At 37.2% G+C, this 25,516-nt stretch overlaps 2 protein-coding genes across 3 annotated transcripts; both read right to left on the bottom strand.

The window, feature by feature from the left end:
* Positions 1-3,909: 3,909 nt before the first annotated feature.
* On the bottom strand, positions 3,910-5,685 carry LOC104587339 (zinc finger protein ZAT5). Its single transcript, XM_010244900.3, has one exon. The coding sequence runs from the start codon at positions 5,053-5,055 to the stop codon at positions 4,156-4,158; it is 900 nt and encodes a 299-aa protein (XP_010243202.1). The 5' UTR covers positions 5,056-5,685; the 3' UTR covers positions 3,910-4,155.
* A 6,604-nt stretch (positions 5,686-12,289) lies between these two features.
* LOC104587340 (superoxide dismutase [Cu-Zn], chloroplastic) lies at positions 12,290-24,470 on the bottom strand. 2 transcript variants are annotated; one of them, XM_010244901.3, is made up of 8 exons: positions 24,125-24,468; positions 23,893-23,954; positions 23,731-23,770; positions 23,461-23,556; positions 23,347-23,378; positions 23,128-23,203; positions 22,919-22,972; positions 12,290-12,607 (listed from the first exon to the last, which is right to left on the bottom strand). In XM_010244901.3, the coding sequence occupies exons 1-8, from the start codon at positions 24,387-24,389 to the stop codon at positions 12,579-12,581; spliced, it is 654 nt and encodes a 217-aa protein (XP_010243203.1). In that variant the 5' UTR covers positions 24,390-24,468; the 3' UTR covers positions 12,290-12,578. The 2 variants fall into 2 exon arrangements, with proteins under 2 accessions (XP_010243203.1, XP_088755369.1); XM_088899243.1 differs by lacking the exon at positions 12,290-12,607 and adding an exon at positions 16,967-17,118 and having other exon boundaries at positions 24,125-24,470.
* Positions 24,471-25,516: the final 1,046 nt, after the last annotated feature.

Below are 25,516 nucleotides of genomic sequence, written 5' to 3'. Positions count from 1 at the left end.
GCTGTGTTTTCTAGTGCAAACCCTAAAGCTTAAGGACAGAGTCCACCAGTTCACACTTTCATGTCCTCTTCTCCAGCCTAACAATTCAATCTTCTTGAATACAAAGTGTTTGGGTTTTGAAGGGTTAATGGTGTAACGTAGCTCACAGTGGCATTGTCAAATCAGACCACTATATGGAATGGGTGGATGGTGACTAATTAAGGATGGTGTTTGCATGGAAATAGAAACTGATTCATCCAAACCCCTTATAATTTACACCTCAAGTCATTAATTGTTGTTTGAAAGGTGATGGAAACACTCAACCAAACAAGAAAAGGCTGTGCTTGTTTTCAGTGTAAATACAGATCGGTGTAGAATTCCACTCCCAATCCGTATTTTCATGTGTTTGGTTGAGGTGTAAATTTTATATCGAAAATCGATGTACGCCTTACACAGTTGAGTTTTACATCAATAATGATGTAAATATTACATTTATTTTTTAATGTACTTTTATATTGATTATCACATTTTAAAAAGTCCAACAGTTCACTCATTTTAAATTTATTGGCGTTGAACTCCATCAATATATTTTTACATCAATGCCGGTTTACACCGAAAACAAACACAGTCTTACAGAAACAATTCCAGTACCAAACACCTTCTAAGTCTGAATTTTTAGAATAACTTTTTAAAGCGGCAAATATGAAAAGATGAAAGACCATGACCCAATATTGATCCCAGCTATCTAGAGTCTTGGAAGGGAGAGACAAGATGTGGTCCTAACCTTTTGCATTAATTTTAGCACAAAGTGGAAGATCACATATTCAAACCTGCTTCTCATGCTTACCAGCCCAAGACTTTACCATTGCACCAAGTAATGGTACTAATCAATTTTCCAATAGCAAATAGTGTGTACTGCAAAAACCTATGAACTAAAGATGGATAGGGGTGAGTAAGAAAAATCAAAAAGCCAAACCAAACCAACAAGAGTAAATCAAAATTTTCAGTTAATATCGGTATAGGTATATTTCTATATATTATATGTATATTTATGTATATTATATATATATATGTATTTTATATTATCCATATATTATAGATTAATAAATATGCATTATATATAAATATATATTTATAATATATAATATATTATTTATTTTTTAAAATAAAATATTTTGTATTTCTAGCTTTTTATTATATATTTATATTTTTTTATAATATATATTATAAATATAAAAAAACCGATGAATCTAATCAACGGTTAACCAAACTGGTCAACCAATTAACCAATCGGCTTAGGTTTGACTTCGGTTACCAGTTTTTCGGAAACCAATAGTAGGGATTCGGTTTCAAAATAAGCCCAAGGTTACCAAACTGTGAGCATCCCTAGATGGAGTAAGCTCACTTTGACAAGTAAGATTTGACTTTCACCTTTCTAATTAAGTAATTAGTAAAAACTATACTGCACTCCACCTCAGAATTCTAAATTCCACTGCAGACCTATAACAATTCAAAATTTCAAATACACACCTATAACACCAATATCCACCTGTGTATTAACATCAATTCCGAGCTTACACCTACCCCGACTGTACTGAACAATAAAAACCCCTTCTAATTATGCCATCCGACAAACAGGATATCAGTTGAGTACTGGCTGGCCAGCCATTGACCACGATGAAGTTGAGAACCACAAGGACACAAATTACAGCTTACTAAATGAAAATGGAGAATTTTCAAGAATGATCTAAAAGTCATCTTGTGTTTTGGGTATTACAGTACGTAGAATAATCAACAATGCATCTTTGTGTCTTGATCCATGGACTCGTTTGAAACGTGTAATTGAATTAACAGCAAATTCAAATGGTTTCCTTAATTTCCATATGCATGTTTTCAACATTACATATATAAAGCAAAGGCTCTCTCGTCTTTTATCTCCCAAATAGGAATCCCATCTATATTGAAACACAGTACAGCCTAGAGAGATAAATGGTTAATTACGTGGGTATTCAAGATAAAGACTGTTGAGTTTCTTCTCTTACTGGTGCAAGCTACTTAATTAGCTTAATTTGATAAGTTTGAGTATCAACCCATGAAGACTGAGAGCCTTGCCCAAGCAAGCAACCGTAGACAAACTTCTGTCCATCACAGCAATTAATCATAGAGAGCCAACTCTTATCCATGGCTGTTTGTCCAGCAAAGCTGGGCCATAGTTGAAGCTTGAACAGTAAATAATTAATATATTCTAATAACATATAAATGATATATATAGAGAGAGAGAGAGGAACTATTGGGAGGTTATTTAAGAATTAAGACTAAGTAACCGCCCCACATGTGCCAATGTCAATGGCCCTCTCCTTCTTAATTTCATGTATTTAGCTATCTCACGCAAAGTGGGCACATGCGTGGCTTAATACCACCATCAAAACGTGCACATAACGAAGACCAAAAGCATTAGACAACCCTCTTTATTGTGACTTTCTCACGAAGTCTCACTCACTTCTTTCACTAGCTTGCACACATACATGAACATACACTTCTCTCTCTCATGAATTGGGTTGATGGGTAAAGAGTTGAAACAAATCACAGGTGAGATGGGGTGGGGCTATTGATGGAGTCATATATAGAGATAGCTAAAAATTAGAAATTTTTTGCAAGTGTGTAAATAGAAATGAGTAGAGGTGGATGAGATGATATACTATATATAAAAGTGAGAATGCATTGTAAAACTTTTTTTTGTACTAAAATTACTCTTTACTTTTTAGTTTGAGAAAATGGTATAAAAGCCATTTTATTACAGCTTTAATGACTAATAAAATGCACATAATTGTACATTTAGTCCATCTCTAATGGTAAGGGTTGAAAATGTAAATTCAATTATTACTTCCCACCTCATTTAATCCCCTCTCATTAAATTTTATACTTAGATTATTAATTCTCATTTTCTCTTATTAAATTAGATCCGTATCAATATTTTTAACAATATAAAGCCATATATTTTAAAACTGACTCAAAAACAAAACCATTTTTAATTCAAGTGGTGGTTAAGTAATTCAACCATCCGAATCAAATTGATCAACCTACGAAGTCATAGTTAATTAATAAAATTTTTAAAATAAATATAAATATAAAAACTTGCAAAATTGTAGAAAAAATAGACACATTTATGATATTTTTATTAATCAAATTAAAAAAAATAAGTGCAATAAACAATAATTATTTTTATTGGTAATGAAAATGGAATACATAATTTAGAACTGACCAAAAATGAAATTATTTTACTATTTGTCAAATATCAATAGTTCAAATTTTGGGTCAAACATATTAACCTTTAATATAATAAATAAATAATAAAAGTTAATAAAATGTAAAAATACAAAAATACATAAAATTTGCAAAAAAAAACATCTAGGCAACGCATAATATCATATATTTATCATATTAATAGTAAGTGTGACATATTAGAATTATTTTTACAAAAAAAAATACAAAAAAAAAGAAAAAATTAAAGACATTTATAATTCTATATTTACACTACTATTAAAAAGTATAAATAAGATTGTAAAATTTTATTTTGACTAAAATACTCATTTTTTAAGTGCAGTTACTAACTAGCTTCCTATCCATTTATTCTCCTCATTTAATGAAACAGACGAAGAGAGTGCTTTAGTTTTCTTGTAAACGAAACAAGGGAACCTAATCCACGACTTTTGGTGGTGGAAAACCCAAGCCAACCCTTTGCCTTTAATTTCTTTCTTTCTTGCTTGCTTGCTTGCTTTGATTTGTTGTTTATTATCACTCTCTCTTGAGTGTTACACATCGCCTTCGCACTTGAAAAGAACCAAAACAAATTAAAAGAAAAGATGCTCGGATCACTCACTCGCTTTTCGTGAATGAATGAAAGGCCACCATGAACTGTGCACGAACCACTTGCTTGAATTGCTTGTTTACCCAAAGAATTCAAACTGGACGATCAAAATTACAGATTAAAAGAATCCAAAGAATCGGTAATATGAATTTTGAATAATTATGAATAGTAATAAGAGCGACAAGAATCAGAATCATGTCGTCATGATCAAATAGTTCGCATTGGAATCGATCTATTGATGGAAGAACAAGGGAGAGGCCGTGCGTGCTTGTACGTGTTTGGGCCGACCTTAATTGCTTTCTTCCTTGCTAATAATGACAATCCACTAAGGCCGAGGCGGAGAAGATGAGTGAAGGTTGTTGCTTGGAGGCGAAGGGGAATTTGGGTTCCCGGTGGTCATCTTCTGTTGGCGCCGGGAGGTTGAGATCCAATGACAAAACGGTTCTTGGCTTCTTGGCGGCATCTGGGGAGTCCGGAGTTGGGCTGATTGTGGTTGTCGGAGCGCTTCTGTGTCGCCTCATGTGGCCTCCTAAGGCCTGGCCGGACGAGAATTCTGAGCCACATATGGAGCACTCGTGGACCCTGGACTTGGTGGTGGTGGTGGTGCTATTATATACAACTCTGTTGCCTATTTGGAGAGGAAGAAGGGACGATGGGATGCTGTTATGGGTGAATTGAGGTTCGTCTTCTTCTGGGGACAAGGCCATCAAGGATTTCTTGTCTTCCGCCATGGCCTTAGGCTTCTTGTGGCTTGCCCTGTGCCCACCTAGCGCCTGGAACGATGGGAAACAGCGGTTACATGTCTTGCACTCGTAGACGTAGAATCCTGCCTTGGCGGTGGTGGTCGTGGCCGCCTCGGCAAATCTTCGGCTACTGGCCCTCTCCATCGCCCCACCTTCCTCAATTCGCCTAGGACTGTCCCGGCCATGTCCTTGGGCTAGGAGAATCAGACAATTGGCCATGTCCTCTTCTTCCTCGGTGCTCTCAGCTGCGAATTCCACCGAGGTAGTCGGCGACGGGAAGCCAACCTCATCTCCACCACTACCCCCACTTTCTTCTTCTTCTTCTTCTCCTCCTCCTCCGCTCGAAGAGCTAGTAGTCATGGCAACGGCTGCAAACGGGGACGGAGGCCGCTGGCGCTTGGTTCGCTTGCCCTTGACAATATGGGTGTGCTCATTAGACCCCATGACTTCCTCTGCAACTTCCATTTCCCTCACAACTACCCAACCCAAAAAAGCTTAAAACAACGAAGAGGAAGCTGAGAAACCAGAAACGACTACAAATACAAGAGCTATACAGAGAGAGAGAGAGAGAAAGAAAGAGAGAATGGAAGAAGGGTAATGGAGGAAGCAAGGTGGAAGAGTAGGCAATCTTATTTATAGTGAATAACTGAATATAAGAGTTTTAGTAGTCAAAGCCTCAAAGCCGCCTCCGTGAACAGTAACCGCGAATTAGTCCTCCAATCTTATTCCTTCCTTGCGTTTCTATCCTTGGAAGTTATACATATATAGACCAGAGAGACAGAGAGTGTATGTGGGTGTGTGTTCAATTTTTTTTTTTTTTATGAGAGAGAGAGAGAGAGAGGGAGAAATAGGTGGAAATTAGAGAGGTGAGGAGTAACTAAAGCAAAGAGAGAAGATTAACATTAACACAAGAGATAAGAGACACAAACAATGTAACTGAAAATGGGCAAAATTAGAGACTAGAAAAAACAGTTTCTTCAGAGGTTTATTAACGTCTGTAAGTCCGTTTCACACTCCCTTTCTCACACTTTGTCACGTAAAATTAACAACCACCACCAAAGGGATTGCACGATAAAAGCATGCTCCCTCCTTCACTCATCTTCTCCTACATACCACACACCATAAAAAAAAAGAGAAATTTATATAGAGAAAGTGAGAGAGAAGAGAGAGTGTGAGAGGAACCGAGTGAGATTCGGTTGGCTTTCAAGCAAACCCATTCCTTTATGTTTTTTCAACGATTCTCTCTAGAGGATTGGATTGCAAGCCTGGAACCACGGCATTTGCGGTGCTCCCTTTCTTTTAGTTTTTTTTGGCCCATTTCTAACACTTTTATATTGTATATGCTTTTCTTGCTCATATAATTCTGTTGAGTTTTTAATAACTACCCAAGTAGCCTGTCTTTGCTTCTCACAACATTGAGACTAAATTAATTTAATTAACAGTTAATTACCCATAAAACAATACTTTGTGTTTGTATGACTGAGAATCCAATCAATCAGTTCATCATGTGCTGTTTGATGACCCAGACCCACCTACCTCTCTTCTTCTTACTCTATATCTCATAAAATTCACTGATTAACAGATCATCATCATCTGTGGACAATCATTAGAGGATCCATGGTTCTTTGGATGGCCTAATTTCTAACACTCTTTACATTTGGGTTTTCAGAGAAGATGTAAGAACTAAGGAGAGAGAGAAAAAGAGAGAGAATATTATCGATACCAAAAAATGAGGCAATTCACTTTTAGAATACATTTATTATAAAGTTTCTTGTGAAATTGTGGCAAATTGGAGTTGTGGATCAGAAAGAAGGAAAAACCCCATTTTTTATATATTATTGGTTACAGTGAGAGGATGGAAAATGCAAACAAAAAAGGTAGCAAGTAGTGGCTGGACTACAGTTTAGCTAGTATGGTCACTCATGTTTTGTCTTCTTTTGTCTAATATATCGTGATGGATTGCAGTGTTGATGTGTAACACAATATCTCCCCCGAGAAATTGGAATTAATGGACCAAGGGAAAGGGATGTGGCTGTGGTAGAATTTTACAATGGGCCGGGAACCCATCAGAATTGATGGGCCTTCTTCATCCTTTAGACACACCCAATTGGCTGAAGCATCTACTGATGCAAGACCAGTCATTAGTATCATTAATTACCACCAAATGTCAAGTTCTGCTTATGGTCCGACCCTTTTGATAGCATCCTACACTGGACGGTTACCAAAATTGATGGGTTGACAACCCATCATCCATTTATGTAGAGAGAGAGAGAGAGAGAGAGAGATTATTTAGGGTAGTAAGTCAATGTCAATGCATGAATGAGTGGGTTAAGGAGGGCAGATTCTTGGAGTAACGAATTGTTTTGGTTGGTTGTGTGGAGCACGTAATGAGCAACTTCAGCAATAGAAGATTAGAAGTAGGTAGTGAGGGGAAGTAAAGCATCCCTAAATTGGTTGGTTGGTGGACGGAAACATACACAGGTAGCCTCCTACTATGCTTCTTCTTCTATCCCACTTCTCTTTATCTATTCCAAACTCTCATTTCTTTATTACTAAAACCTTTCCAACTATATATTATTATATATTAAACCTTGCAAGTGTGGAGAGATCACTAACAAGGAGAGATTGAGATTTGAGAGCAAGTTTGTTATCGTTGAGAAACACTCCCAACTTACCTCAAAACCCGCTCCACTCACACTTAATAAAATATTCTGGCATAGAGATTCAGTAGCTTCTGGGCCACTCATGACAACATGTTTGTTGCAACTAAGCACCTCCCATTAATAAACAAAACCATTCCACCTTAAAGCAGAATATCTCAGACTCAGACAACCCCATCCAGAACAGACCCCCCCCCTCCAGTTTTAATTTGGGTCAATGGCTTATTGCACTTACCTAATACAGCCTGATCTATATTAGTTTGAGAATTATTAGCTTTTTTTTTATTTTATCTGCATGACTTTTAAGCAGAGACCAGCTAAATGATCCTAGCCATTCAATGGGTCCAACTTGTATTAACATATGATGATCTTGTGTACTTCCCTTAGATTTAGTTTGCCAAGAAAAGAAATTAACCATCTTTCAGAGTTCCAATCATTTAGAAGCTTTCTTGCTTTCTTTGTTTTCCCTTTTTTATAATCAAATAGTGAGAACAAACTGGGTGGCGTGGAGTAGGAGTCAATATTGCTCCAAAGTCAGGAAGGAAGAGGATAATTAATACAAAGAAGCTAAGAGAGAGGAGTTTATAAGTTAATGGGTCATGACCACTAACAGCCAGAGAGATAGAAACCAAACTATTCCTTCTGTCATGGAGTGTGACTTGAATAATAATCCCACAAGCAAAACAATAAAAAAAAGTGTAACAAACACATAGAACTCTTATGTACAGAAGTGGGTTCAGGGTTCTTAACTACTCACTGATCCCAGTTTTTCTTTTTCCTTTTTTTTTCTTCCTTTTGTTGGTGGTGGGTAGTAGTAGACTAGTAGTAGTATTAGTGATGTTTGTGAGTAGTATACCACTTTGGAAGTTGTAACTAATGCAGAAAGAAGAAAGAACCAAAGTGGCATCAAAACCTCCTTTTCTTTCCCTTTAATGACAACGACTTTATGCCTACTCCCACCCAAAATTAGGTTTGCACCATCCTTTCACATCTCCTCAAGTACTATTCACACTTGCCTCGTGAATTAACTCCTCTACCCAGATGATGAATTGCACTTGTGTGTGTGTATCTGTACAGAATTGGAACAGTGACAGGCGGGCTGGGACTGTTGTTAAGTCTTTCCATGCGTCAAGATTTAGTTTGGGTTATCTTTAACTGTACTGGGGGGGGGCAGTGAAGTGTCAAAAAGCGATGCAAAAAGAACCACAGAAGTGTTACAGTTCTATCTTTTTGATACTGTTGGGGATAGACTTTGATTCTTGACCTGTCAATAACTAACACATTAACGGCCACACTTTTAGAAAGCTTGACGAGACAGGAATAGAAGAAGGGTCATCTTTTATTCAAGCATTTACTACAATAACTACAGTATTAACAAAAGGTAATTAATTAATGGATTTAGCAGCTCTGTGTATTGAACAGAATGCCGTGTACTGACCCAGGATCCCTAGATAGATGCGTGTCTTCCGTGGACCAAAATTGATGGTCAGCAGGTCAGAACTACAACTAATTCATTAGCATCAAATGCTTGACTTCACTCATGTAATCATGTTTTGCTTTCTAAACATTTAGCTAGCTAGTTAAGTGTATTTATTCATGTTATTTATTTATTTTTTTAGATAAATAAAATAATGACTGTTTTAATTATAAAAAAAAATAATTATTAAAAGGGATAATTTTGTAACGTCCAAATATTGATAACTTTCCCCACCCGGGTAAGTGATATTGAAGAAAAATAATTTTTTCATGAATAAATCTGACAAAAGAATATGGATTCATCGATCAATGCATAAGAACCAAAACCCAATTCACCAACTTTTCTCCTGCTCAAAATCCCAAAAAAAAAAGACCCTGAAGATTGTAAGTGGATGAATTCATAGCAATTCAACAACTAACAGGAATTAAGACGACTAGTTTTTCGTGTTGCAAAGGGTTTTCTGAACTCAGGCTCAACACAAGCATGAGAAGGAGGAGTTAGAGGCAAAAGTAGGAACATGGGAACTCATAATTTGAAGATTTGGAGTTGGCTTGAAGAAAACCTAATCTATTGTCAACGCAGCCCCAAGGGTTCAGCTGGAAGTCGGTGGATAAGAATCTAAATAACAATTTTTATTAAATAGCACACTATATTATAACAAACTCATCGTCGCTGGGATCAAGTGCAAAGCAAAGAATGTAGGCAGCTCGTTTTCTTGCTTATTAATCAAGGAGCCAAACCCTGGAATAAAGCATAGATTAGGTTCCTAGCTAAGGAAGGTTGACCCAACAGGCAAACAGTAGATCCCCATGGAAAATTCACTGTTTATTCTGACTTTGATAAAGCTCTTGTGCTGAAGCAGCAAAGAGCTCCGAGTCTAACCAGTGTGTCACAAATTCGATCATGTATTTTATTAATAAAATTATACATAATTATATTCTACAAGTATTATATGTATATATGAGTATTATTTTATATTTAATATATATTTTATTTTTTTATTTATAAAACATGCTAAAAATTGGATTTGAGGCCAAAAGGGGGTTTTGGAAAAAATTATGGGGCAAGGCCCTTCTGCACCTTGGGATGCATAGGTTCGAAAATTTAACTCAAATCAATATAAAGATAATCCAAATCAAACAATCAAACATAAAGTTATGGCCATCGAAAATTTTAGTGTGTTAACCTATGACCCATTGACCAAGTTGAGAGGGTAACGGTTCAACCACTCTTATTAAAAACTGGGTTTTGGGAAAACTAGACCTGAAAACATGATCTGAAGACGATTTAAGCGATTCAACCGTTTGGATCAAAACCGATGCGGAACCCAATGGACCGGGAATGACCGCACATGAATAGTGGAGTCAATCTGCCTTTATATTAGGTATTAGGTAGGCAGACTGTTACTCTGCTTGCCAGTCAGCCCACTGTTGCCTCACTAACCACGGTCCATTTGCTTACTGAAATAAAGTCATATTAAGTCATTTCTTGATGTATCAGCCAATTCTAGATTGCTTTTGCTACCTAGTAGCTACCATGCCACGATCAAAAGTCAATGTTGGTAGAGAATGTCAAAGTCCACGGTTTCTCATGTCAGAATATAGGAAATCCTAGCTAATCTGAGAGTTTACCAATATGCTTTAGTTAGATGTTGCAATTTGAATTTTTGGTGTGGTTTGTTGGTCAAACTAAGGCTGTGTTTGGTTTCGTGAGTATTTATTGAAAAAGTACCATTACATCAGCGCCACATAGGCGTTGGCGTTTATTGCATATGAAGCAAAATGAAACAAGTGTTTGGTTTCACTAGTTATCAAATAAATGATAGAAAATTGGAACGCTTTGATTTTGTGTATGGGGCATTTGGGAAAACGTCAAATTCTCATTTCCTCCAATGGCCCATATTTTCTTGAAACTATGTCACTTTAATGGGTATTAGTCTGAGGTGGAGAGTAAAAAACGTTTAAAGTGAAGCCCAACCAAACAACAAAAACAAAAAACATTTAAAATGAAAAAGTACAAATAAACAGCCTATCCATAAACACCCACGGAAGTATCATTATGTTTTCTGGAACACTGATGCCAAAGCCGCTTAATTGATAAATGTATCTCTCAGTGTATGTGAGTCATTTATCCAAAAAAATCGCCAAATTTATGTTTTTCATTTCTTTTGGACATTTTTTTACAGTTTAGCTTATATGACACTTATTGGCGTTAAGATGTCAAAAAAGCATTTAAAAGCAGATTTTATCTTGACTTTCGAGACAAAATCGTACAAAACATTTATTAGACAAACACCATCAATACGAGACCGGATCTCCTCCTCACACTTGGCATCTCACAGGCGCCTCACACACATCCCATCATTAATTGGGAACATCTCCCATTCTTATTAGTTATTATTCACGGGAGATATTCCCAATGCACAGTGGATGTGCATGTGAAGCGCTCATTTGCGACGAGCAGATCCTGTCACCATCACTACCAAACATCCTCTAACCATGATTACCATAAGGGATGCCACATATGGCATGCCTACAGTTTACATGTGATGTGAGCCAATTGGGCAGTAACTCATCCATCAAGGCATCAGCTATCTAACTGGTCAGAAACTCATGGGTTTCCCATGGCTAAAGTCAAGAAAGCTGTTCCCAGCTCAAGAAGTTGCATTTGTACAAGTACAACTAAAGCAAATGCACCCAACCTAGCAGTGAAAAAGTACACCAAATTGGACAGCTAAGGTCATCCATGATCCAACGTCTTCTCTGCTGGGTTGGGGTCACGTTGCATGGCTTTTCCGGGCCGCTCAACAATGTTAAGAGCATAGGTCCTCCTCATACATGAATTAATGCCCTACCCGTTTCACTCTACATAAGCCATAAGGTCATGTTTTCTCAAAGAATACCCAGTGGTCACATGCGCACCTGCAAACTCCAGGCTGTGAAGTATGAGCCCTGTGCCCATGGTGTATCTACCTTTAAAATATGCATACACCCAATACTCTTAAGTGGGTATCGATGCATATCAATATGATCAATTTTTTTTTTTCATTTTGCAGATATTAAAAGATCCTACATATTATTTTCAAATTTTAAAATGCAATAATATAAATTTGGATATATCATATGGATATTTTAATCCTTAACAACAGATAAGGCGACTTGGGACTTGGGGACCTCCTAGGGGTGCCAAAATGAACAAAATTCTTTACGACGTGATTGAAAGAAGAAGGAAACATCGGCGCCACTGGCTTCAACATCTTGCACCCGACTGACCCATCAAGCTAGAATTCAGGTGGAACGGGCTAAAGACAAAACAGAGTCGCTGCTCAATCAACTCAAGCTTGTTAGCAGCAAAAAGACCATAACCTTTTTTTCTATGATTAAAAAAAAAAGGCCATAACCTGACTGTCCTAAACTTCACCATTTGCTGCATATCACCATGGGAAGCCCTTTTTCCTTCTGTTTTTTCTAAGGGAGGGGGATATATTAATTGTCAGTAGCTTTGACAAAAAAAAAACCAGCTTTACCAACAAAATGCAATTGACCTAAATATACAAGTGTAATTCGATAGAAATGAAGTTCTGGTTTCCATATAAATTGAATTGAGTGTTTTATTAGTTGCGGAACACCATTTTCACAGCAAATGAACGTTCATAATCCAATAGAGCAAATTCATGGGGGGGGAGAGTACCTACAAACAAACATGTCCCTCCCAAATCCTATGTTGAAACATCCTCCTCTACTACTAGGAATGCACATTCTTGCCTCCATAGAGACCGTAGCCGTCTAGCAATAGCAACAACAAGCCATGCAAAAGCACGAAGCAAGTAACAACAGTTGCACACATTGTCATCACTGAACTGGAGTCAAAGCAACCACGCCTGCATACCCGGATACATGATTAGATGAAAAAAAAAGTCTTGAGAAAATTACCGAATAACACAGCTACAAGAATATTCTTTTTGGGGTAGAAACGCTACAACATCAAAAGGGCCAGACACAGACACACAGTAAGTCCTAATGCACAAGGACACACAGTAAGTCCTAATGCACAAGGATACCACCAGATGTTAAGGTTACCCAGAACTCAAAAGACAGGAAACCCAAACTATACATTCCTCAATTGTCATGGCACAAAAGGGTCAGATACAGCAAGGGCCTGTTCTTTTTTTTTGGATTTTGAGAGGGGGAAAGTTGGTCAATGGGATTTTGGTTCCCATTGACCAAGATACCCGTACTCTTTTTTCAGATTTATGTAGGACCCACGGAAAATTTATTTTTCCTGGGTATCATCACTTACCCAGTTAAGTGATACCCATCTCCCAGATGGATAAGTAACTTTCCCACCTGGGGGAAAGTTGCCAACACTTGGATGGGACATAATTGTCCCTTTTAATAATGGCCTTTTATGGCTAAAACATCAATGCAATTACCCGGGTAATTAACTTTCCAAAAAGCGAACAGGGCCTAAGTCCTAATGCACAAGGATATCACCAGATGATCAAGGTTACCCAGAACTCAAAAGACAGGAACCCCAAACCATACATTTCTCAATTGCCATGGCACAAAGATTGTCTCTACATCAAGGCTATTACAATAGGAGTACTGGTTATTGAAGCATCATTTTCTTACTTAGTTAATTATCCCATTCGCAGGCTTTCAAGATCACTTTTTATCCTTCAACAACCACAATTCCACTACCCAAAACAAACTAAGGGGAAAAAAAAGGAAAATCAAAGAAAAGAAGTGAAAGAGTTAAAGCTTTTAAAAGGAGTAACCAAGGTTTTAGACCTCACTTTTGAACTGGATTCCAACCTGACTCAAAAATAAAATTTTCTCTGAAATTTCAAAGGAAATTCAGAGCCAGATTGAAATCTCAAGAAAAATACATTTTAAATGGTAAATCTTATTTATCCAATTTCATTTCATTTTCTTTCCTAGTTTTTTGTGTCATGTTTCACGTATCTCTTTACTTGTCTAATTCCATCGAATTGCCTAAAATTTCTACTATTTCATCTCCACTTAGGCTGTGTTTGGTTTGATAGAAAATAAGAGAAACAGAAAATTGAGGGAATGTTGGGCTGTGTTTGGTTGCAGTGCAAATCCATTTGCACTGATGCAAAACCATGGTAGTGCAAATGATTTAGATGCAAATTCTGATTTATTTTTGTTTCAAAATTTACCTTATTTTATTTGATTGTAGTGCAAATGAAGTAAAATATGACCTAAAGCAGAATAAAATAAAACCCACAACAAAATTAAGCCAGAATTAGCATTTTCATTTGCACTCCCATGCATTTGTACTAGTGAAAATAAAATTGCACTGTAACCATATGCATCCTAGGATCAAAATTAATGAATACGGTATTCTCCATCTATGTTGTTTCAGTCACCTCCAAATTATAATGAATCTTAATTTATTTTTTTTTCGCAACATTTAAAACAATGGAGTGAGTAGATTGACCAAAAAAAAGAGTAAAGTGGACAGTAAAGAGAATGGTGAATTAAGGTACAATCCTCAAATGTTGGGAAAAAAAGATGATGAGCTCCATATTTAAATGTGTAAATAATAAAAAATATACAATGTACTTTTTTCCTTTTTCAGAGAGTGTTTAATACACATCTGTGCTAATTGTTCTAGGCTTTATGAAAACAAATTATGATACACAACCAGAGAACTTTTAAAATCAGCAAAAGAGATCCAAGATGTCTAAACTTGCTCCCCACTTGTCAATAAACTCCTGCTTACATGAAGGAACCTTGGGGCTTACCAATCTTATTTGAAGTTTCGTTGTCATAAATGAAGATATTTAGGTCTAGCATTTTCTACCCACATACTGCTTTCATTTTAATCTCTTTCTTTCTTTCTTGATTTTTAACACTTTTTTTACTAATTTTCCCCTTGGGAGAAATCAGTCCCAATATGTCTGATTCATCCCTACCTTCTCTGTCTAGCCAATGTATCACCAAGACCATTGGCTCATCATGGAGTCAACCTATCTGTCACTCCCAAATAGTCTTGCAATCTTTTTAATATCCTCTTTCATATCTATAGTGCCATGACCCACCCTATCATTTAATAGCTATCCTACCACAACATGTGAATCACCTACCACCAATAGATTTTAAGTTGAAACTCTTTGCCAGCTTAATTCCTTGTTGGACTGCCTTCAGTTCTGCCCTAGTTTAAATCCCTATACCCAATAGGGCCAGAATATAGAGCTAACATATGTCCATTTATTTACGAAGACTCCCCCAACTCCAAATTCACCTGGATTGCTTAGACTGCACCCATCAACATAGGATGAGTCCAACGAGCCATCCAAGGTCTTCACCCAATAAGCCACCTTTATAGTCGAAGAGAAACTCTCTATGCCAATTCCTAATAATGTCAACAGTAATAAAATTTGCAAAAGCATCGAAGGTCTTCACCCAGTGAGCCACCTTTCTAGTGATATTCTCTATTAATGCTTCCTTAGGGAGCATCTTTTTGAAAATTCTAGCATTTCTTTCCTCTTAAACACACCACATAAAGCTTATCAAAAAAACAACTAATGGCTGCTATAACACATCTCCACAACATCTTACTCCTTTTCTTTGGAGAAAGAAGCTGTTGAAAAGACTACAAATGTCACCAGAAGCTGTTCATCTGCAGCCAAAATGAGAAAAGAAATACTTCCCAATGCTGGATACACGAGGAAAGGAGATTAGTAGGTGATGAGTACGTTCATAGCCCGCTCTAGAAAGGAAGCACATAATAGGTGAAAGACGCCATAAAGCCCTTCTCTTTTGGAGAGTCTCCCACTAGTAATCTTCAATAGAATGGCTTCCCAACAAAAGGTTGTAATTTCAAGAGAAAATCACCCTTGATGTTTCAAAAGAAAGTTGACAAATTTACTGGATGGATATAACCTATGATGCCTATATATGGATATCGACCAGGATACAGGAAATGGGGATAAAACTCACCATTTCCTAAGATCCCAAACACAGATATGGCTACTAATATCCAATATAGTATAATTATGTCATGCCTCTGCATCTACTTTTTAAAGCTGCATCATGAGACATGACTTACATCTTGCCAAATTTAATTAAATTTACATCATACAGAGATAGTTTTTTGTAGTATGATTTGTTAAAACATATCATTTTAGATATAAGTATATCTAGAAGTGTCCATACAGTCTTCAATGTTGTATTGGGTATATATTCTGTCTAACATTGGTATGCTAGGCACGTATAGGCAGGCATCTATGTATCATAGAATAAAACATGATTCTGGGCTGTGAATAGAAAAAGAAACACGTCCTTGGAAATCACATGTACAAGACCCTTCTCTAAATAAAAAATGAAACAAAAGGTGCCCTTGAATAGAGTGATGGCTAGCGTACACATGACAATTGAAATCTGCGATCTGCCTATCACAGAGAGAATGAAAAAGAATGAAACTCAGCTGCTCCTTACAAAATTAAAAATGAAAAAGGAAAAATATTGGCTACTTGACATTCAACATGACAAGGATTCTCAAATTTATATGCACACATTCTCCCTGTATCTCCCTTTTGCATTAGCAGAACAAGTGTTCCACACCTTTGTTTTTGTTCACATGCCATGTAATGTTGCTCTCATCATGGTTTTTGAACCGTCGTTGACCCGGACGGTCAAACCGTTCGGCCCGGGAACCATCCAGGCAACCGGTTCTGTTTTGCCCCAAACCCGGTCCCTGGCCAAAAACTGTTGAATCGGTCAATGACCCATTGACCTGGGCGGTCGAACCGTCAAACTGTTCGACCCACTCAACGGTTTTTGGCCATTTTATTTTAATTATTTTTTTAATTTTTTGTCAGAACGGGCCATCCGTTCAGACTGGACAGTCGAACCGTCAACCTGGAAACCAGTGGCCAGAACAGTTCCAGTTCCAGGTCATTTTTTAAAACATTGGCTCTCATTATAGGAGGCTCCACACCCTTGTTTTTGTTCATAGGTTACGCAATGTAGCTCTCATTCTACTTCAGTTTAAAACAAACAATGCACGAATTTAAATTGGATTGCCTAGATCAAGATATCTAGACCTTACTTTTTTCCACTGATTATCTACACCCTAAATGATCTTAGTTTTTTTCAGACAAAAAAAAAACTCCAAAGGGAAAAAGAGAACAAATTAGAGCCTAACTTGGATAACTCAAGTGACCAAAAAAATAAGTATTTCTTGTGACAGAGACTTGTATCATATGTATTTTAACAATTCTTCTCTAAAAATCATATGAAGACCACATGGTCTTCAGCTTCTGAGATGTGATTAATAGGCTTTCTAACATTAATATCAATATGACTAAATATACTTTTACACAGAAAGGTGCAGCCACAACTGATGGGCATAAACTTGTACCTGCGAAACTAGATTGCATTATATGAGCAAGGAGAAAGGAAAATGGTACATCAGATATAAAAGTAATTACTGGTATGACAAACATGTTGACATCCCTATTGCCCACAACATAAGATTGCATACCTAATGCTACACAAGTTCCCCATATCAGAATTGTCAACCAGTACATGAATGCACTATATAGGGCAGAGTATAAAAAAAGACGAAAATAGCCTCGATGTGCCTAGCTGCTATTTATAGCCTTCAGCAGTTCAATCAATAAAAAACTTTTCTGGGCAAGTTGACATGGCTTAACTGATATCTAACAGGGAGTTGATTAACTTTGCCTGCAACATTAGCTATGGTGCAGAAACAGATAAAAGGAAGTGAAGGTTTTAAACTTCAGTTTCAGTGCAAAGTTAGGTAAGAAGGTTTTAAATTCTAACTTTGATGTAGACTTAGACCCATGTAGAAGTGGAATTAATTCATGGAAGTATATGGATTATGGAAGATTACAGGAACATTATAAAACTATGAAAATTATGAAAACACCCTATGAAAATGTTGGAAATCTGCGAATAAAGCTTTAGAAAAAGATAGAATAAACATCAATGCACAGTTAGGATTCATTATACAACCAAAACAACCATAAGGAATAGCAAATATAAAATATAGAAAGTAATGTATGTCATGATACATTACATTGTGTCATCCAATCTATGCATACGTAAATAAATTCAAACTACACATACATAAATTCATAGCCACGTGTTAGGGGATTTGGTGGGGTAAGGTCATCTGGAACCTCTGAAAGTGGTGAGCAAGACATGGTCTTGGTTGGTCTCTCCAGCCGAACGTGCCAGGAGGTTGTCTCTGGCTAGATGTCTGTTTGGGGAACTGAGTTCCCCTTGTGCTGATGGTCTGAGACTGAGCTTATAGATGAATTGATTGGTAAAGGAAGAAAGAAGGGAAAGAGAAAAAGGGGAATTGAGGCTGAGGCTATGGTCTTCTGTGGCCTGGGTTATTGGACTGGAAGACCTCTATCTGTTTTGGGGATCTGTTCCCCTTTTATAGCCGTTATGTGGCTACCAGGCCTGTGATTTTCTGTGAAATTAAGAGCCATGTTTTCTGTGAAATTTCAAGTCCTTCGATCATTTTTCACCACTTTGAACACATTTCCACTCATTCTCATTGATACAAGCCTTTGGTTGTAAAAGTACCATTGGGAACTGGATTACCCCAAACAACTTTAATCTCAGAATGCTCCACCTGATTTATCATTAAAGACATAAAATGATATGACTGTGAAAGAACCACGGGCACATTCTTGCCACCACTTCGCACCTTGCAAAGGTTTTATCTTTGGAGCTCCAAACCTTCTGAACAATCCAATTAATTCTTCAATTTAAATTTTTTATCAGCAAACAGGTGGCAAATGGGTGGGTTGGGTTGGGTTTGGGTGAGGGTTGAGTACCAACCCACCCATATCGAACCACTAACCCTTTTGTCACCCATGTTAGTGGGTCACAACCCACTTTAACCCTGACCCACCCTAACCCACCCATTTGACCTCTAAATATCTAATTCAATTATTCAAATCAGACTTTTTTTTTACTTTTTCTCTATTCTAATTGTATAAAAAATACAACTATATATTTAAACTATAAAGGCAAAAAAAATTAATTTTTTCAAATAAAAATAAAAATTTATAAAAACAAAATAAATGGAAAATATATATATATATATATATATATATATTGTGTAAAACATCAGAAATTGCAAAACAAATTAGAAAATAACAAAACAATTAAATAAAGTTAAAAAAGAGAATTTTTAAAAAACATAGAAATTGAAGAAAATGCAAAAAATGACAAAATATTTGTAGTAAAATGCCAAAAAGTTGCAGAAAATGCAAAAATTGATAGAAATTGCTGATAACATATAAATGATAAAATTTTCAAAAAAATATATTTTTCAGCCAAAAAAACAAAAATTGCAGAATAATAAATAAAATAATAAAAATTCAAAATTTTATATATTTCAACTAAAATCAATAATCACATAAAAACATAGGAAATGATAATAAAATTTCCAGAAATTATATGTTTCAGGTAAAAATAGAAAAAATTATCGAAAACACAAAAAATGATGAAAATTTTCCAAAAAAAAATATTTAGTCAAAAATTACAGAAAATAATCACGGAAAATGGTAAAATAATAATTATCGCTCCTCATTATATATTTCAACTAAAAATTATTTATCAAAAAAAACTATAACACAACAATCATATAAAATATACAAAAATGATAAAAAAACTCAAAAAAATTGGCTAAGTCGGTGCCTCCCTGTTTCTCTTCCATCCGTTAAATCGCCAACATCCTCTCCTTTGTTCAATTGTTGGCACCAGTCTGTTGAAACAAGTCACATCTTCAAAGATTGGGGAGAAGGAACACTGACGGGAATGGCGGCAAGAATGGGTTGATATTGTTGTTGGTAGCGGCGAGAATGGCGACAATGATAATGGTGGCAGCGGCTTGAGCGAGAAACAGCAACTTGAGTGAGGAGAATGGTGGTGGCAAGAGTAATCGCCAGTGATTCTGAAGCTTCCTTTTGCATTTGAGCAAAGCCCTAAACAAAGGAGAGGAGGAAGAAACTGTCGAAGCTGATAAAGTTTTAAATAAGTAGGGTCAATGGGTAACCCTCGACCCAACCCCACCTGACCCTTTTCCTCAGACCCTAATGGGTCACTCGACCCATCTTGACCCAACATTAGAATGAGTGGGTTTTGATGTGGGTGGATTGGGTGGGTCAAATGGGTTGGGGTCAAAATTGCCAGCCCTAGGTGCAATGGTACATAGACTAACAAAACCTTTGTCGTAATCCTAACCTATACATTTGATAAGAGGAAAAATAGGATATCCTAACATGATACAAATGAAGTTGCAATTGAGATTATATTGCAAAAGTTGCACCACCCTGCTCCAAAGGAATTCTTGTCTTGTTACTCTTGGGTGAGACAAGTTATCCGCTACCTCGTTGGTTGATCTTGGTACCTACTCTTCAATTTTTTTTTTTTGGAACAAGTCTTCTAAATGTGGGAACTAAACCACCTATTATTTTTTTATCTCAAAGCATTCAATAATTGTAATATCCTTAGAACTTCTTGTGATAAAGTATTGACCACAAATGCCATAATCTACCAATTCATCTTCCAAATTCTCACTCTAAAACCATCCCCAACCATGAATTGTGTGCACTTAATGAGGAGTTGATGAAACTTCATGATACCTTTCCAAATGCAAACTCCATAAGTTGATGATACAACCTTAGCTTATGAGTACATAATTTATGTGGTATGTGCACTTTCTGTCCAATCAACCCAGAGGGAGCAGATCATTTGTTTGTCGGTTGACAATTCAGTGCTACTTGGAGTTTTCGTTGCAGGGTGGCATTTAAATGATCCTTAAGAGTTAGATTCCATTAGCAATTTGTTGGGTGGTGTGGAAGGAACAAAATAACAGAATTTTTTATAAGGAAGGCAAAGATGAAGACTTTTACTGTATATGATATACCCATGTAGAATCTTCCATAGACTATAGAATGTGACAACAAATTTAATTAAAATAATTATTGAGGATTCTGTATGCAATGGTGGGCAGTAGAGTAGATTAATAAAAAATAATCCCTGCTTTTTTTTGAAAGATCAATTGAAAATTTTCATTAAACTGAAAAATAGGTACAGTACAAAACTTTTGGTTGTCAAGTTGACAAACCAAACAAAGGTACATCACTCAAACTGAAAATAAATCTTCATTACAGGGCTGTAACTCAAAAGTACTCCAAAAGTTTTCTAAAATATCAGCTTTGTTCACTGTGTCGAACTCTGGAAGCTGTAGCACCCAATCTGATATCAGATTACTCACTGCAGCTACCAAAAGATCAATAGTCTTTGCCTTATCTTCAAAAATCCTTCTGTTCCTCTCATTCCATATAGACCAGCAAACTGCAAATGGAATGCAGCTCCACATGATTCTAGTTTTCTTGCTTCCTCTGAATTTTGGTCATTTGGAGAATTTCTACTGGGGATAAATGTTGAAAGACATTGACCCTGAACAGAAATGAGAAGAACTTCCAAATGAAATTTGCTGCACTACAAGAAAAGAACAGGTGCAGTATAGTTTCCTCCTCCAAGTTGCATAACTAACAGAAGCTTGCCATGTGAAACCCTCTGTTCTTCAAGTGATCTGTAGTAAGAATGTTGCCACGTGCTACCAACCAAGCAAAAGCCTCAATCCTAGGGGGTACCGGATTACCCTATACACCTTTTATCTGCTCTGTCTCCACACTTTCTCTTGTTAGAGCCTTGTAGAAAGACTTCACTGAAAATCTTCCTTCTTTGCACTCTTTCCACCAATGGCCATCTCCTGTGCTCCTAGAGATACCTGTGCCTTCTAATTTCTCCAACAGCAGAATACATTCTTCAACTTCTTGATCAAGTAAAGGTCTTCTAAATTTTGGGGACCAAATCAGCTGCTCCCCTCTCCATTTATAGCACTGATCGATTGTGATTTGCTGCTCAGACAACCTGTATAACCTTGGACAGACCTCACAGAGTTTCCCTATCCCAAGCCATTCATCTTCCCAAAACCTCACTGTTGACCCATCCCCAACTTTGAAACTAACCCGATCCCTGAACTCCTGATTAAATCTCATGATCCCTTTCCAAACGCTTACCCCGTAAGAACTCCTTACTTCTCTTGGTTCCCACCCAAGCCTTACTACTCCATATTTACCAACTACCACCCCCAAAGAAAATCCTTTTGAATCTTCGCAATTTTCACAACCACCTCCTTAGGAACCTTCAGCAATGAGAGGAAGTAAGTTGGTAGGCTAGAGAGAACACTCCTTATATAAGTGTAATCCTGCCGCCCAAGGATACATATTTAGCTTTCCATCTGTCTAATCTCCTTTCAACTCTCTCTACAAGGGGCTTCCATATGTTACCGCTGCTGTACTAGACCCCACTGGCAGCCCAGTAACAAGTGGGGCTTCCATGTCCCCACTTCCCCAGTAACAAGTGACTGATGACAAGATAAGTAACAAACGAAGCTGTGGGCTGGTTGAAAAAAGGGGAAGGAATCATATGGAAGTTAAGGAATGAATTCAGGAGATTCAAGCAGATTTCTAAAGATATGATGATCCAAATAAGATGGATTAGGAGGTCTGCAAACAGTTTGGCTGATGGTCTGGCAAAGCAAGGAACTCAAAGACACTCTATGTTATGGGCAATTCTGTAAATAGTGAATAGTTTCTGGTGAGCTTTGTTTTTGTGCCCACAAATCTTTGTTGTACCTCTTTTTTAATCTAATGAATCAGTTTTGTGTTGCTGATAAAAAAAAAAAGATAAATAACAAACGAAAGCATAAACCAATGATAGTTTTACATCAATATTTTTTTCTCCAGAACTATTCCACAAATTTAAATAATTACTTTGAATACAAACACATGATAGAAAGAGCCCCAGGAACCCCAGGAACAGAGAGGTTGAGTCATGGGTATTTTGTAATCACATGCAATAGCTTGTTTTGTAGGAACAAAAAATTCCATGTGTTGCCTAAATGATAATCTCTTTCATCATGGCCATCCAGGGAAATAGAAAAATAAGTGATGAACTCTAGATGGTTTGTCAATTGGGAAGTGATGAATGAATTGTTTTTTTTTTCTCTAGCTACAGGTAATTCTTCAGTAAAAGAAAGAAAGAAAGCAAACAGGAATTTCCAAGCAAAGAGGAAAAGAGCAACATTGATATGTATTGCTTACCACATGCCAATCTTCCCCCTGCATTGCCAGTGGTGAGGCTAAGTTCATGCCCACCTACAGATGCATAAAAATATAGAAAGTTCAAGAGAGATTTAATGCAGTGATATATGCATCATGAGCAAAATGAAATTCTTAAATAAACAGAAATTGGAAGTAAAGAGCCAAATGGATCCCAGCTTTGGTGAAAACTAATTAATGTCAAGCATTACCCTTTCCAAGGTCATCCTCTAGTTCATGAACCACAAATGCTCTTCCAATGACGGCATTGGGTCCACTCAGTGGTATCTGCACATTTCAGTCAATAGTAAGATAGAGGCCCAGCAACAGAGAGATTACTAAGAAAGCGATACAGGATATGGTATATAGACAAAATAACATCCTTATGTCATACAAGACATCGCACAAAGAAAGAATAAGAAAGTTTTAACCTGGTTATCAACGATTGTTGCCTCGGCCACACCTACATTAACATAATGCACCAACAAAATCAGTACTTCAAGCAGGGAAGGAACTATTTCATTAACAACGAAAGCAGGATTTACCATCGGCATTAGCAACTATGTTTCCCAGGTCACCCGCATGACGGATTTCGTCCTCAGGAGCACCATGTGTCATTTTGTTTGGGTTAAAATGTGCCCCTAATTAAAAAAAAAAAAAAAAAAAAAAAAAAAAACGAAATGAAATTACGATTGAAACTTCAAGTGGTCATCAATTTTGACACTCAGTATCAATCTACATTGCAATTTTTGCAAGGTCTGGGTACTGTTAAATAAATTACTAAACAAACCAAGCAAAATGCAGTTAAACCAAACCTGTAGATATGCACCCATTCGTCGTATCACCATACTCATGCTGCAAATAAATTTAAAAAAAAATAAAGTTGAAAAAAGAAAAAGAAAATCAACTGTTACCAGAAAAGCTTACTAGTGTTACAATTCAAAACGATAAAGCTACAACCAAAATTTAATACGCACAAGGTGGAAGCCGTGAGGTCCAGGAGTAAGTCCGGTAACACGGACATTTACAGTCGTCGGGCCTGCATCAATTAAAGAATGCAAATTTACTTCACCACCTGGGTGGGGTGGGGGGAAGGAAAAGAAAAACAGCAACAGCAAACAAGAACCGGTGGAGGTACTGATTTAAAAAAAAAAAAAAAAAAACTAATGGGAATTGATTCAGAAGATCATACAGATTTTCAGCACAGACCATTGTCTTCTTGGGTCAAGCTGACAACACCCTCGACTTGGGAATTGCCCTTGAGGACAGCCACGGCTTTCTTCGTCTCAGCGACTACTGTGAGGGGCTTCGATGCAACGGCGAACTTGAGGGATTGGCGAGGGAATTTGATGGAGAGACCAACGAAGGAAGATTGGAGAGAAAGGCTAGGGTTTGAGAAGGAAGAAAGGAGAGGTTGAGGAGGAGAAGCTGCGATTATGGTGTGGGCCGCCATGGCTGCCAATAGCGCTTGCATTCACTTGGTGGCTGAGACCTGGAGGGATGCAGTGGTGTGCAGGCAGATAAGGTGCCGTCAATTGGCAAGATATTGAGTCCGCGTTCGAAAAAAAAAACCAACATTAACGGGTGTTCAGCCGTTAGTTGAACAAACCCCGGTTCAACCACCCGCAAAAAGATAAAACAAAAAGCAGGGCTTCTTTCAAAGTTTAATATCATTCGAAATCTCCCCTCCCCCATCTCTTGTCCTCATCTAACCCGAGCATCCCGCCGGCCACTCACCACACACCGGCATCCTTCACTGTGGAATGGCGGCAAGAAATCCAGCATTTCGGCAAACAATTCATTTAATGGTATCGTTCCGGTGGAGATTAAAAAGTGCAGCTTGTTAAGCGTTCTTTATCTAGAAGGGAATCGTTTTTCCGGTAAAGTTCCTTCATTTATAGGAGAGATAAGGGATTTGAAGATGTTATCTCTTGGAGGAAATTTCTTCTCTAGCCAAATTCCGAACTCTTTCTCTAACCTAAATGAGTTGGAAATACTAAATCTAAGGCAAAAGCCACAAAACAACCTGGCTGGCAATGGGCCGAAAGAACTAATATGGTAGAGCAATTTGACTACTTTGAATCTCAGTGGCAACAGATTTAATGGTGAAATCCCTTCGAGTGTAAACAACTTATGAAGGCTACTTGTTCTGAATGAGTGGCAATAGTTTCTTAGGAAGGATACCTTCCAGCATTGGAAGTCCATTGGATCTTAGGACTCTAGATTTGAGTCGGAAAAACCTCTCTGGTGAGTTGCTGCTCGAGCTTTCAGGTTTGCCAAATCTGCAAATAATTGCACTACAAGACAATGCACCATCGGAGATGTATCTGAAGGTTTCAGTAGCTTATTGGGTTTAAGGTATTTGAACCTCACATCAAATGCTTCTTTATGGTGAGATTCTAGCAACCTACGGCTGCCTCAAATCATTGCTTATTCTTTCCTTATCCAACAATCGCATTTCAGGCACGATTCTAGTGAAACTCGGCAACTGCTCCAATTTGGAAATCCTTCAGCTTTGTTCAAATCATTTGAGTGGCAAAATTCTAGTTGATCTTTCTCACCTCTATCCCTTGAAGGAGATCGACTTGGGGCAAAACAATT

The sequence above is a fragment of the Nelumbo nucifera genome, chromosome 2 (genome assembly GCF_055504915.1).
Source record: "Nelumbo nucifera cultivar China Antique chromosome 2, China Antique-T2T, whole genome shotgun sequence".
Taxonomy (NCBI): Eukaryota; Viridiplantae; Streptophyta; class Magnoliopsida; order Proteales; family Nelumbonaceae; genus Nelumbo; species Nelumbo nucifera.
Note: the sequence above shows the minus strand (reverse complement) of the source record. Positions and strands in the feature narration are given on the sequence as shown.

Coding starts and splice junctions, on each gene's coding strand:
- LOC104587339 (XM_010244900.3), bottom strand. CDS start 5,055: ATGGAAGTTGCAGAGGAAGTCATGGGGTCTAATGAGCACACCCATATT.
- LOC104587340 (XM_088899243.1), bottom strand. CDS start 24,389: ATGCAAGCGCTATTGGCAGCCATGGCGGCCCACACCATAATCGCAGCT. Junction 23,771..23,892: donor GACCTCACGGCTTCCACCTT/GTGCGTATTAAA, acceptor ATTTATTTGCAG/CATGAGTATGGTGATACGAC. Junction 22,973..23,127: donor AGAGGATGACCTTGGAAAGG/GTAATGCTTGAC, acceptor ATGCATCTGTAG/GTGGGCATGAACTTAGCCTC.